The 14299-nt window shown below is 57.4% G+C and overlaps 1 protein-coding gene across 1 annotated transcript in view; it reads left to right on the forward strand.

Annotated features, from left to right (window-relative positions):
* The first annotated feature begins 904 nt into the window (after positions 1–904).
* The window catches only part of NIBAN2 (niban apoptosis regulator 2), a 51210-nt gene continuing 37815 nt past the window's right edge, over positions 905–14299 (forward strand). The window contains exon 1 of the mRNA XM_057722318.1: positions 905–1166. Within this exon, the coding sequence (XP_057578301.1) occupies positions 1112–1166 (55 nt within the window). The 5' untranslated portion in view covers positions 905–1111. The remainder of the gene's footprint in view (positions 1167–14299) is intronic.

Raw genomic sequence — 14299 nt, forward strand, 5'->3', positions numbered from 1 at the left:
AAAACACTGAGCTGATCTCCCTGTGCTATGCAGCTGCTTCCCATTAGCTATCTATTTTACATTTGGTAGTGTGTATATGTCAATGCTACTCTCTCACTATGTCCCAGGCTCCACTCCTACCCCTCACCAAGTCCGTTCTCACACTGCGTCTCTATTGCTGTTCTGCCACTAGGTTCATCAGTACCATTTTTCTAGATTTCATATATATGTAGTCCGTGGGTTCTGAATCTTTTACAAACTGTAAAGTACTATATATATATACATATACATACATATATATATATATATATATTTTTTTTTCCCCCTATTCCTGACTTGCCCTGTCCCACAAGCCACTTCCCAAGTGAAATACCCATACCCCGAGCCTGAGGAATGTCCGCCTGGCATTGGGACCGGGGGGGGCGCCATTGGGCCAGAGCCCTCCCTGCCACCTCCCTTTTCCCTGCACTATTGTGCAACACAGGAGAGCACACCTTCTGGGGCAGGTCGCATCAAGGCCAGGGAACTTCCTGAAAGCTGGCGGCGGCGGGCGGGGCTGGGGGCAGGGGAGCAAGGGCGGGAGGGGTCCGCCTAAGCTTCGCCTGCCGGTCCCCTACGTCCTCCTCGGTGTGATTCTCTTTCCAGGCGGGTCGGGGAGGGGGTGACACCAAGGCTGGAGCCCCCCAGGCACCGCCGTTCTTTCAGACGCCCCACCAGCCCCATCTCTTTCTTCGGTCACGGTCCGGTGCGCCTCGCTCCGTGTCTCTCCTAGGTCTCCCTTTCTCCGACCATCTCTTTGTTTCTGTCTTGCTGGCGGTCCCGGCATCCCCGGGACCCTGCCCCGCCTGCGCGCCCGCCACCGAGGAGGGGGCGGGGCTAGGCTCCGGGGGCGTGGCCGGGCGGGGCGGGGCGGGGCGGCTGGGCTGCTGGGCCGCGGGCTGGGGCGCTAGGCGGAGGCGGCCGGCCGACGGACGCTGCTGGAGCCGGAGCGCCAGCCGGGCAGAGGCCGCAGCGAGGGGCGGCGGGAGCGGCGGGAGCGGGGCGGGCCGGCTCCATGGCGCCAGCGGCGCCCGTCTGAGCAGCGCGGGCAGCGGCAGGCGGCGGCCGGATCGGGCCGCGGCTCTTCCTCACCATGGGGGACGTGCTGTCCACACACCTGGACGACGCCCGGCGCCAGCACATCGCAGGTGAGTCTCGCGCAGCGCCGCGCGCGCAGGGGGTCCGGCGGGGAGCCCCGGCCACGCCCCCATCCCGGCCCGCCTGCCGGGGTCTCCGGAGAGTCAGTCCCCGGGTCGGGCGGGAGCGGCTGGGGACCAAGACTGTTGTCCAGGCTTGTTTCTTCTACGTCTGAGTGACCCTTCCCGGCCCCTTCTGAGCCCGCCCTTCCCCCTCCCGGGGGGGACTCGAACTCCCACCCACGCTTTGGAGCCGGGTCTCGTCGGATCCCCCAACACACTACCTCAAACGAGCTGTGGGAGGGGTCGCAGCCTCCCCTTCACCTTGAATATCCCCCCCCACCCCCCGCCCCCGGAAGCAGTCCAGGCCCACTCGGCCAGCGTGTCCTGACCTTCCCTAACTGTCCCGATCCCCCGCTGGCCCTGGCCCTGGCCCCGGCCCTGGCCCTGGCCCCAGCCCCAGTACACGTGGCCGAGGGTTCCAGGGGCTTGGCCCATCAAGGCCTGAGACTGAGCCTGGGGAGTGGGCCTAGGATAGGTGGGGTACACGAGGGGTAGGTCAGAACCCCTGTCCTTGGCCTTGGGCACAGCAGGGTCCTTATGCTGGCAGCTCGTTCAGAAGGCTGGTCAACGCCAGAACCCAGCCTCCTCAGCCGCCTTCTTCAGCCACCCTTGCTCCCAGCCCTACGCAGTAGCCACTTTTCAGAAGGGCAGCCGACATCTGTTTCCCAGCCATTAATTCTCGGACAAGTCTCCTAATGTCCTGGCCCCTCAGTTTTCTCCTCTTTAAAATGGGGTGAATGATTTCTTCCTTATTAAAGAGACTTAAGTGAGCTCATTCACATAGCTTGCTTAGCACAGGCCTGGCATGGAGGAGACCCTATGTCCATGTAGGCTGTGGGAGTGGGGGGCAGCCTATGGAAAGAGGAGGCCGTTCCTCTTGGTTGAATCCGCCTTTCCCTGTCTGGTGGACCCAGAGCCCTGTGTCCGCCTACACTTATCATGATGGGTCCTGCAGTCCTGCAGAGTTTCAGCAGCTGTGTTCTGCCCACTCAGACTCCTGGAGAACAGGAACCAAGGGTCCCTTAACGCCGTGTTCCCACCCTGGCTGGGCACAAAGGTTTGCCCTGTGACTGTGGTCCTGAGCCCACAGCCAGAGATTCCCACTTTGTGCCAGGCCTTGGTCTGGGCCCAGGGGTGAGGGTGATGTAGAAATGAGTCAGACCCTCTCCAGTGTCAGACCAGCAGGGGGTTAAGTCCTGGAACACTTGCTTGTAGGACAGGCCTGGACTCTGGGAGGAGGAAGGCTGGGGCGGAGTCTTCCTGTCCCCTCCCTGTCAGTGGCAGCCTCCTGGGGCTTGTAACAGTCCATCCATTCACGACCTCCTGTTGGGGCCCCTCACCCGGCCTGGGGGGTGTGCTGTGCCTACTTCAGTGGGGTTTTTCCTCCCCCCACACCCAGCTCTGGCTCTCCCCCTCTTCCCACCTCCTGGGCTGAGAACTGCCACTTTACAGGGGAGGGGACCGAGGCCACAGAAGGTGAAGTGTCCTGTCCTGGACAGGGTTGGGTTTGTTTTGTGGATGCCAGGCTGGGTGGAAGGGGGTTGTGCCCACTCAGAGTCTGCTGGCCTCTTTCTTCTCAACACTTCAGTGCTATTAATAACCCTCTTCAAATGCCTCAGATTCTTGGTCCAGGCTCACCTGAGGGGGCTCCTGCAGTGGGAGGGGAGGAAGCCAGCGAGCCTCCAGCCCCCTCCCTCGGAGGTGAGCTGCCTGGGAAGTCTCTGTTCTCTGTTGTGGGGAATGGAGCGCGCTTTGCCTCCTCAGTGATCCTCGCATCCCCCTCACCCCACCCCTGGAACCGCCAGATCGGCCGGCACTTTCCTGCAGGACAATTAAAATTCCAGAGCCCTTCTGACCCAGGGCTGCCCTGCAGAGAAGTCAGCTGTGCTCTGAGCTCCGAGGCCTGTTCCTGGTCGGGTTCTCCGGCTTGGTTTGGGGGCTTCCGGGGCTTTGCACCCGCCCTGAGCGGGTGAGCAGGTGAGTGCCAGCCTGCAAGTCCTGGCAGGGGTCAGGCGCGCTCCTGCCCCTGCTCCTGTTTTGCTGTCACGGCGCCTTTCTTCCTGGGATTTCAAAGCTCCTGGCAAGCAGGGGCTTGTTCTCACACCAGCGGCTCCATGAGGCTAGTGGCAGGATGATTCTCGTCCTTCTTCAAGGAGTTTGCGTAGAGGAAGAACCCTGGCCTGGAAGCCAGGAGGCCTGCATAACCTCAGGCAGCCACTTAATTACTCTCTTGGGGTCTCAGTTTCCTGCCGTAACTGAAAGGGTGTGCTCCCTGAGGGCCAAAGACCCTTCCGGCTAACCGTCCCAAATTTTCCCCACAGATCTCTTCAGACTTGAGCCAGCTCAGGGTCCCAACACTGACTCTGGGCTGTTAGCTGGCATGACCTTGGACCAGTATCTGGAATCTCAATGTTGTTATCTGTAAAATGGGAATAATGAGATAATGCAGGTCAGAAACTTGGCCCAGTGCTTGGGGCACAGTGAGCGCTTAGCAAACAATTGCCATTATTATTGAGATTGTTCTTTACTCGTGGTTCTTGAGAGTGGCCAGGTGTTTGGAGTTTGAAGGGAGGAATTGTAGCTGTGGTTTAGGTCCTGTTTCTCCAAGTTTTGTCCAGTCCCTGGGGTCAGGGTTGATGCTGGTTTCCTGGTTGCAAGGGTCCACCTGGGTTTTTAGAGACCTTGATTACCTTCGTGTCCGCATATGTGTGAGATGCACGTGGGCTATCTGGGCTGGGTCCAGAGGGCAGGGATGGGGGACCCATAGGGCAGGCAAGGAGCTAGGACGTGGAGAGGTGGGGCGGTTAGGCCACCTCACACCTTCTACCTGACACAGAGGCCAGGACAAAGATAAGAGTGGAAGTGCCCGGTGGCTCCTGTCAGTGCTGTAAGAGGGGTTCTTTGCATATGGTTTGAGCCACATAAACTGAGATGGAGCAGGTGAAGGAGTGAGCTCACTGTTGCTCAAGGTATGCAAGTAGAGGTTGGGTGCTGTGCCCGTGTCAGGAAACCTGGCCCTGCCTGGTGTGGGTTAGGGGGATGGGGGCTTCTGCCTCAAGGACGGCCTTGAAGGACTCAATCATTGCTCCAGAAATTCTGTTGACCAGAATGGAGGGGGACAAGGCATCCTCCCTCCCGGCCCCCCCTGCCCCCCCCCCCCCCCCACCGTATACACACAACGCTCTAAGGTTTATCACCTGAGAGGGTTAGAGGGCTCGTGCAGAAGTTTGCCAGTGTCTGTGCTCTTCCCTTCTGCCAGCTTCACCTTTCCCCCTGCTAATTCTTTTTTTAAAATAGCAGCTTTATTGAAATGCAATTCACCTGCCAACCAATTCACCCACTTAAAGTGTACCATTCAATGGTTTTTTGTATATTCACAGAGTCGTGCAACCATCCCCACAATCAGTTTTAGAACATTACGTCACCTATCAAAGAAACTCTCTACCCATTAGTAGTCACCCCCACTTCCCCCCAGTCCATCCCAGCTCTAGGCAACCACTGCTAATGTTGCCTCATTGCAAAAGTAACGCACGCAACAAGCAGTTTGGGAATGGAAAGTGAAAAAAATGAGAGCTCTTCCATCTTGCCTCCCTTCAGTCCCACTCCTCAGGAGAAATCCCTCAAGACTGGTGTGTCACTCTTTCCAAACGCCCATCTCTGTGTACATACACATTTAGCTCTGTTTATAAAAAGAGGTCCAATTATATGTTTCTGTGGTTTGACTTTTTTCACTCAGTATACTGTGCACATCCTTCCATGTCAGAACACAGGAGTCTGCCTCCTCCTTTAATGGTGGGTCTCTTCCTGTGTGTGGCGCAGTTTATTTACACAGACCCCTGTTAACTGACGTTGGGTTGTTTCCAGTGCTTTGCTAGTAATCACGGTGCCGCCCGAACCTCCTTGCGCATATCCTGCACCAGGTTCTGGTATCAGAGCGGCCTCAAAATGGAACTCACGTTCGGATGTATTGACACAGAGCTTCTGAAAAGGCTGTAAACAGTAGGCACTCCCTCCTGACAGCGTGTGAGACTTCAGTACTAGGTATTATCACCCTTTCTGACAATCAGATATGAGAAAGGGGGTATTATTGAACAAAATAATTAATCTCTCTTCCAAATGATTTTAAAAACCTGCGTTTCCTCGTTCAGGTGGTGGTTGTAGGGCCCAGGAGTTTAGGGGTGGAGGTGTCCACATTTGGCCACCTCCCCGTCCAGGTGCCTGGCTTCCTAGATGCTGCCCTGGGCTTTGCAGGGAGACCAGGCTGGCCGGAAGCGGCGCCCTCCGCCCCGACCTCTCCCTACTCGGGGCTGCTGCCCTTAGCCGAGGTCTGGGTCAGCCCCTAGGGGTGAAGCGTCTGGGGATTCTGCCCTGCTCTTGTGTCATCTTACATAACGTGCTTTTGTTGGCGTTGACCCTGCCCTCCCCCTCCGTCCAGCCTGTGTTCCTTTCCCGCCTGCTCAGAGCTGCCTCCCACCTCACCCCTCCACCCTTCCCACACATGCTGCCAAAGAGACCTTTCTAAACGCAAACCGGGCCACGGGCCTCCCTTCCTGCTGCCTGAGGAATGAGGTTTAGAGACAAAACTAGGAGTCACTCACCACCATCCTGCAATAACTTTACTCTTTAGTGGCATTTCCCTTCTGTGTTTATTGTTACACATTGCTGAGACCATGACTCAAGTGGTGCCTTGCTCCTTGCACTAAATGATGTATAATAAACATCTCTCCCAGGTCATAGACCCTCCCTGGATTCATCCCCCAAAGCTGCATCTTGTTCCACCCAAAGCTGTCCATGCAGACATTTTATTAGCCTTTCCCCTAATGCAGGACAGTGCCGTGCCCCACTGTGACCAAATAGGTGGTTTTCAGGGGCACACTGAGTCACTGCGTTTGTTTCCTTTCCCGCTCTGGGCAGCTTCCCTGCTGAAGACAGACTCCTGCTCTTGCCCTACTCTCCCTCCCCACCCCCCAGCGGGCTTCCACCAACCTGGGCATTTCAAGGGAGGCTCGTTCCTGGGACCCCCCTGACCCCTCTGAGCTTCTTTCCTTGGAAGTGGGCTCAAAGGGGCTGCGGTGACCTGGGGACATGGACTGATGCCTATGGCGTCTGGGTGTAACCACATACCTGTCCTGCTGCTTCCCCAGCCTGCAGCCTGCAGGGAGTCCCTTGATTTGTCTCCTGCCTGAGGATGGTAGTTGTTGGAGCAGGGAGGGGCCGCTCTGAACCTGTAAGATTAGCCGTTGTTTAACTGAGCACATACTCTGTGCCAAGCCTTCCTTTGCGTCTTTGAATCTGCACCCTCCACCTCCCTCCCAAGCGTTTTATAGCCTGTGGTTGGGGGCGCGGGGGCAGAGCAGATTAGTGGCAGGGGGACAGCTGGGAAAAGGCCCCAAAGAGAGGCAGCTGGTAGGGAGAGGGGGCTGGGAGGGGGAGGAGCCGAGGGGGAACAGTGGCGTGTGTCAGAGGCTCCCGTGGGCTGCACGGATCTGTCCCTCCCGGCATTACTCAGCTAGACTCAAGTCTGTCTCTGGCCAGTCCTGCCCTCCTGCCGGCGCCCCCTCCTCCTCCGCAGGCAGAGCTCATGACTCACTCCCGCCGGGTCTCCTCGCAGCATCCTCCTGCGGTCGCAGAAATTCCTGAGCTGCTTTTCCTTCCCCTGCCCCACCCCCACCCACTTCCCTGCCTGAGGAAGAAGGGTTTTCTGTAGACGATGCAGGGCAGAGTTTGAAGGAAAGATGAAGGCAGGTGCCTAGGTTTAAAACCCTTGAGGGTGGAGCAGAGCCATGTCTCCCTCCTGGCAAAATCTTAGGGCCTGAGTCACGGAACGCTGCAATCTTCTGATCTCCCACATTTTAAAACTGGAAGAACAGGAAGTGCCCATCTCTCCAGGGCACCTGGTTCCATCCCCTGGGAGCCGTCTCGATTTGGAGATGTGCTACCTCTGGCCCACAGAGGTGAAGGGACCAGCCTGGTGACACAGTGGATAGTAAGTTAGAAAGCAGCAGGGAGTCCAGAGGTCTGGGCAAGGCTGTGCAGTATGACTGCTTGGGTTTAAGTCCCAGCCTTACCACTCGATGGACCGCTGTTTGGGGGCAGGTTGGCCACTCTCTCTGAGCCTCAGTGTCTTCCTCCTGTAAAAGAGGTTGACAGTGCTGGCTTCTCAGGGGGTAGAATCAAGAGTAACAGCCCCCGCACAGTGCGGCACGGGGCTGGTGAGTGGTAAGAATACAGTGCGTGGTAGCTCTTAGGAGCGACACTTCCTGGTGGAAGATGGGCCAGGTCTGTCCTGCAGCCTCAGGCACCCAGACCCCTGCCATGTGCTCCGGGAAGTTGGCCTGACCCAGGGTGAGGAGCACCAGCCTGTGGCCCTGCACATCTGCGGCGGTCAGCAGGCACCTGGAGGGTGGTGAGACGGGCTGTGGTTACACAGCAGTGTCAGTCAACAGCATTGCCTACTCTGTGCCCAATGTTGGGCAGGGCCCAGAAAATCAAGGGGCAAAAGACAAATGGGAACAGGCTCCCCTCCCCGCTCCCTGCCTGGCTACATGTCCAGAATTACTTGCTTGATCTGGATCTTGGGCCTGGTTCTGTTGACTGTTTGCTTTGTGACTCTGGACCAATGGCTATGCCTCTCTGTGCCTTTTCTTCCCATCTGTGACTCCAAGACCAGTATCTACTTATGGGAATTCTCTGCCTCTGAAAACCTTTTCCTAGTGGTCTTAGGTACTTTCTAAAGGCAGGGCTGGATGGGTTTGGATGTTAGGGGTTGAGGGAGAGGATCCCCATCTGCATGCCTGTGAGACCCTGCGGGTGTGTCATGAGCTCTGGCCGCAGACACACTTGGTCATTCTTTTATTCCTTCAATCAGTAGTTACTGAGCTCCTGCTGTGTGCTAGGCACTGTGCTAGAGACCAGGGGCACACTGAAACACAGACTCTTACAGGGCCCCCGCCCATGTGGTGCTGCCTGGCCAGCTGTCCCTCTGCAGGGTGAGGAGTGTTATCAGGGGGACACACCTTCAGCTGGAAGGTGTGAGCGGGATACTGGCCTAGTGGGTGAGGGAGGGATAGAGAGAAGGGAGCCACAGGGGCTAGCCTTAAAGAAGAGGGGACTTTGTCTTCTGAGTGTCTTGGGGAGGCCTAGAAGGGTGGGTGAGAGGAGGGGAGCCCAGTGATGAGAGGGGCCCAAACCAGTGCAGTTAGGGTATGGTCAGGGGACGTGTGTGCGCAAGTATGGGTACGCATATAGGGGTGATGGAGCAACTAGGCCTTGGTGATGGTGATGTGTGAGGTTGGGAAGGTCCGGTGCCTATTCTCAGCCCTGTGGGATTGATGGGCCACATAGGCTGTTGTATTGATGTAGCCAGGGGTCCTGCAGCCCCAGCTCCCATTCCTCTCATGACGGGAGACTCACTCCCTTCCTCTGCAGCTCTGAATATGAGAACCTTTGCTTCCAGGGGCAGAGTGGGAAGAGGGCTGGGCCTGGATTCTGAGGACTTGGCTTTGAGATCTTGTCTCAACTGTCCTGCCATTTGGAGGCGCCTTCCTTTCTCTGGGCCTCAGGTTCCCCATCTGTACAGTGGGCCTAAGGTAGCCCGGACGTGCTCGGTTGTTGTGAGGGATCAGTGAGGTGATGTGGGAAGCCCTGGCTCCTGTTATCACCTGTCACTACTGTTGTGTATCGTCCGTGTTAGGACATTGGCCGAGGGAGTCCCTCCTCTCAGGGGATGGAAAGTGCAGGGCGTGGGCCAGGGCACTGGGTGCAGGATCCACCTGCAGGGCCAGGGACTCCAGTGGGTAACTGGGTACCCAGGAGGGGCAGCAGAAGAATGAATTGTGGTTTGGAAACTGTGAACCCCACCTTCCCACCCACACATCTGTGGCCAAGCCAGCCACAGCTGCTGTCCCTCCGCCCCACGCCCCACGCCGGACAAGAGCTGTTTGTGTCCAGCCAAGTTTGTGAAGCCAGAATTTCCTACAAGAGGAGTCCCTTGGGCAGGAGGCTTCTCACCCTCTTGTGCTTTACCTGCCGCTCATCCTTCCCACCTGCCAGAGCCATTTATGGGTTCAGGCTGGGAGGCAAGAGCCTCAGGGCTGGTGCCAGGGGACCTCTGGCAAGTCCTTCTTCCTCTCTGGCCCTGCTTTGCCAATCTGTGCAATGGGGACTAGCACAGTCTCTAGTGCCTTCCTGGCTCTGACCTCTTGGGAGCCTGTGGGCCTTGAGCTGTGTTGAAGGTGCAGAGCAGGCGCCCAGCAGTTATTTATTGCCTGATGCCATCTTGCTGTGGAGGGAGGAGCCCGCTCTGAAAGCTGCCTTGTGCTGGGCCTGAGCTGGGTGGTGGGGATGAAGTAGTGACATGAGCTCTGATCTCATGGGACTCATGCCATCAAAGAAGCTTCCGTCAAGCTGAATGCAATGTGGTTTGTGTGACAAAGACAGTGGATCTTTATGTTTTCCAAAGTGCATGTTGGTTTTAAACTCTCAAACCAACTCAAGAGGCAGCATGTCTGGCCCTGACAGGGTGGCAGCTGGCTTCTGCCACCGAAGGCCCTGTGGCCTTGGGCAAGTTACTGTCCCCCTTCAGTGACATGGGAAGGTGATGTCTGCCTCTGGGGTGGGTGCAGATTCTGGAAGGCAGTTGGTCTGGGCACATGGAAGCTGTTGGGTAAATGGCAGTTCCCTTTCAGCTGCGTCTTGTGGGGAGGAGTGTCCTTTGCCCCAGGGACTTTAGGAGTGATCCGACCTCCAGGGGGGAGTGAGCTGACAATTGCACTTCTGTTTCCATTTTTGTTTTTGCTTTTTGTTTGTTTTTTGGAAGTGTTCCCTGGAGGGAGTGGGAAGGGGAGAAAAGAGAACGGAGCTGAAGCTTTGGGGAGTCTGGGCCGCCTTGGGCTGCGGAGCCGCGGTTAGCGTGGAAGGTTTGCTTGAGGTTTGCTTGAGGTCTGGCCTGCCCAGGCCACAGCTCCGCCTTGCCCTGAGTTTGGAGCTTGCCGATGGGCCGTGGCTGCTTTCCTTGCTCGGGCCCAGACCCTTCTTCCTGCTAGCCAGGAAGGACCCATTTCAGAACTGAGTAAACCGAGGCCCAGAAAGAGGAGAGGATATTCCCAGGGTCTCAGAGGCTGCAGAGCTGGGACGGGAACCCAGGGCCCTTTCCATTCCTGGACGCCCCAGACAGCAAAGGCTGGTCAGGAAGGAGCGATGGGCCCGGGTGGGGCTGTGAAGGTTATAATTTTGAAAACTGAGTAAACAAACAAGCCCTCCGTGAGAGAAGCGGCCCTGTGCTGGCCTCACAGATAGGCCTGTGTCTGAGGAGACAGCCCAGGCCTGTCCACACGCAGACAGCGAGGTGTTGTGGAGGATTAAAAAAAGCCAAGCTACCTTCCCCTCCACCCCGCCTGCCGTATTGCAGGCTGCCAGGAAAAGGAGGGGGGAGAGGCCGGCTCCCCCAGGACGACTGCTGCTCAGCCTGGCGGAGGGCAGCCCTCCAGGCTCCGCTCAGCACAGTTACCGCTCACTGTGTGTCTCTGGGCAGGGGCCCTCCCCTCTCTGGGCCTCAGTTTCCCCGTCTCTAAAATGGGGGTGATTCCACCTCTCAAGCAGTGTTGCCGGGGGGAGCACGGGGGGTGGGGAGGACGATTTGGGTTGAGTGGCTGAACACAGCGAGCCCTTTCTCTCACCCTGACCTGAGTCTTTGTGGCCAGAGGCGAGGCCCTCTCTCAGGGCAGAAGGGTTACTTTCTCAGGCCTGCCTGCTCCTGGCAGACAAACCTCCACTCTGAGTCGGGCTGTAGCCGCCCAGCTCAGCTTTCCTGTTTTCCTGTTGAGATTGTGGAAGAATCTGAGAGGAGCTGCTTCTGGGGCCTGCCCTGCAGGCTGGGGGCTGGGCTGCGGTCGGGCCTGGAGCCCCCCAGCTTGGGGCCCAGCAGGCTTCCCGTGCGATTAGGCACAGAGCCCCTCGACTCCCCTCCCCTCTTCCTGAGTGTCCAGTGCTGTGGATGGGAGCTGGGTCTAGCCTCCACGCTGGGCCTCAGTTTCCCCTGGGGTTCAATGAAGGGTTTGGAGGAGAGCCTCTGGGGGGCCCTCTGGGCCAAGTTCTAGACCCTGAGAGGCCCTGCAGGACGCATGGACTAAGCCTGCAGCCAGGAGCCCTGCTCCCTGGGCCCACGCGTGGCGGGCTGGCTCGCGGCCTCCTCTGGGTGCCTCACGCTCTCTGGTCCTAGGTTCTCATCCGTGATATGAACACCACAAGGTGTACAATGTGGCTTCGTGGGACAGAGCTGGCTCCACCGGCCAGCCAGGTGCCCCTAGGACAGTTACTTGGCTCTTGATGCCTTGGTTTCACCAGCTGTAAAACGGGAATGACAGTAATACTACTTCCCCTATTATATTAGATATGATTTTAACGCAAAGGTTAAATGGCATTATATGCGTTTATCAATTACATTTACAGATATTTAACACAGTGCTGGGCAGAGTAAATGCTGAATAATCAATAGCTATAATGAACATTTATTAGCTTAAATTAATTCCTTAGCACTGAATGAATAAGTAAATGTCCTTGCAAGGTTTCCATCTCGCAGCATAGGGACCTGAAGCTATTTGAATGAAGGGTCTGGTGGGTGCAGAGAGTGTGTTGAGGGGTATAGGTGGGTGGGGCCGACGTGGGCAGGGGCAGGGCCCCTGGCTGGTTCTGATTTCCCCTCTGCCCGCCTGGAAGAAGGGTTTACCTCTTATCCCGTGTCTGAGACCACAGGCCCGGAGCGCGTGCAGCCGCGCGCGCACGCGCGCACGGGCGCGCGCGCGCGCACACACACAGCTTCCTTCCTCCCAGCGTGTATTCCTCTCAGTCTGACTCACTGGCTTTGAGTCTTTTGTTCTTGTCCTTGAGCCCCAAGGGTGAGGCCAGGAGAGGCAGGGCCCAGGGACTCACCCTTGAATGGGCTGATCCTCGGATGGGCTGACCCTCCCCCTGGCTCCCGACCTCTCTGTGCTCTGGGTGCTGGGCCTCCAGGACTGAGTCCTGGTGTGACAGGCGGGGGACGGGACACCTGGGTCCTGGGCCCCCGCCGACTCACTCTGTGTCAGATGCAAGGGCACGTCTTGACCAAGGGCCCACTGTGTGCGTGGCACCCAAACCAAGCTCGCCCAGCCCTGCCCACGTGGAGCTCAGGCTCGGTTGGAGAGATGCATCGAACAAGCGGTTACCAGCCCGCCATTAATCAAATCATTACCACAGGGCACATGGTGATGAAATGGCCATGCTCCTAGAGGGCTTGCCCACGTGGGCCCCGCACCAGGCCCAGGAGGGGCTTGTCCGTGGGATCTCTCGGCAGTGTCTGTTATTTGCCCTCCTGTCACATGAGGTGATGGGCTCCTGGTGGCCCAGGGACTCTCCCAGGGTCCTCCAAGTGGCCCAAGTCCCCTCCACTCTTGGTGCCTCAATTCCTGGTCAGGAAAATGGGCCCGTCCAGGAGGGGTGCTGTGACAGGCCGGGGTCCTGCTGCTGTCCCCACCCAGGGCCTGGTCTGTCACCTGGCTTTTAGGACAACGACCACCGGCCTTGGGGACTGCATGGCTGCAGTGCCCACCTGGGTTTGTGGCCCCTGAAATCTTTTCTTTGTGCATCCCTGGGCAGAAATAACGGCGTGCAGAAAGCGTTGGGTCCTTCTAAAGGCTGGGTGGAAAGGGCTGCTCGGGGTGGGGGGGGGGGAATAAAAAGGAGCAAAACAGTGTCTATCAGTAGGTAATGTTCAGTGGTGTCATATGTAGCCATTGAAAGTGAAGATGTGCTGTATGTCTGTGCAGCCGTAGAAGAAATGTAGAAGGAAATTCATCAACGTGTTAACAGAAATTTTGGGGGTGGTGGTAGAATAATGGATTATTTACATTTTTTTCCTTCATTCTCTCTTGGTGTCTTTTGCGTGGTAAATATATCAAATAAAAAATAGGCCTATTGACTGTATTTTTTTTTTTTTGGGCCGAACCATGTGGCATGCGGCATTTTAATTCCCCGACCAGGGATCGAACCCGTGCCGCTTGCAGTGGAAGCGCGGAGCCCTAACCACGGGAGAGCCAGGGAATCCCCCCTTGTTGACCGTATTTTTGGGGGAAATTTTATTCTTTTGTCTGACTCCAGAATCTGAGCCACCTGAGCCTAATGAGAGCCCCCGGGGGTGGTTGCAAAGCACAGGGTGGGCTTGGAGAAAGGGAGAGAGCAGGGAAGGTTCTGGAAGTGCTGGGGGTGGGGTGGGGTGGTTGCTACGTTGGGTCTCGAAGGACAGGATGGATTTCGGCCACCAGAGTCGGGGTACAGGCAGGTGGCAGGAGCAGCTTAGCTCAGACATTGCCTGTCTGTGGAGGGGAGCCGCGGAGACTGTGGCCAGAGAGAGGGTTCAAGAGCCCCACCTGGAGCAGCCTTGAGAGCCAGGCAGGGGAATCAGGGAGCGGGAGCTCTTTCTCATCGCTTCTTAGCTGGACTTTAGGAAGAGGGTTTACCTCTGCTGCTCTGGGGAAGAATGGCAGCTAACATTACTCTGTGCTTGGCCCCAGAGGCACCTGTGGCTGTGGCTGGGTGAGACTCGGGTTCACGCTGGAGATGGTGGATTGATTCCCCAGCATGGAGTCTCTCTGTGCCAGGCAGTGCAGGCGGGCATAGGTGGGAGCAGTGGGGCAAGAGGAGTGTGTGGATTCTCGTCCAGCTGGGCGGGTCAGTGACCCACCAGTCCTGCAACCCTTAGGTGTCCCGCTCACTGCTCCGGCCAGGGCGTGTCCAGGCCCCTGGGTGATGTGCAGGCCTGCTAGGTGCTTAGTGCTGGACGTCGGCTGCTGAAGGCGGGTGAGACAGAGGGCTGGGCTCGAGGACCCCTTTCTGCAGGGCTCAGGGCTTCCCCTCTGCCTGTCTTTATTGTAACGTCAGCTCTCTGTGGCTCTGTGTCCCCATCTGTAAAGTGGGGATGGTGCAACCACCTCCGAGAGTGTTGTGGGTTTTATGACGGAAGCCACTCCTGGTGCCTAGCGTGAAGTGAACACTCAGAGCTGAGAGTTTCTGCCCTTGTGGTCCAGCACCCCCACCAAAGTCAGGAC

The sequence above is a fragment of the Hippopotamus amphibius genome, chromosome 2, assembly GCF_030028045.1.
Source record: "Hippopotamus amphibius kiboko isolate mHipAmp2 chromosome 2, mHipAmp2.hap2, whole genome shotgun sequence".
In the NCBI taxonomy this organism is placed as follows: domain Eukaryota; kingdom Metazoa; phylum Chordata; class Mammalia; order Artiodactyla; family Hippopotamidae; genus Hippopotamus; species Hippopotamus amphibius.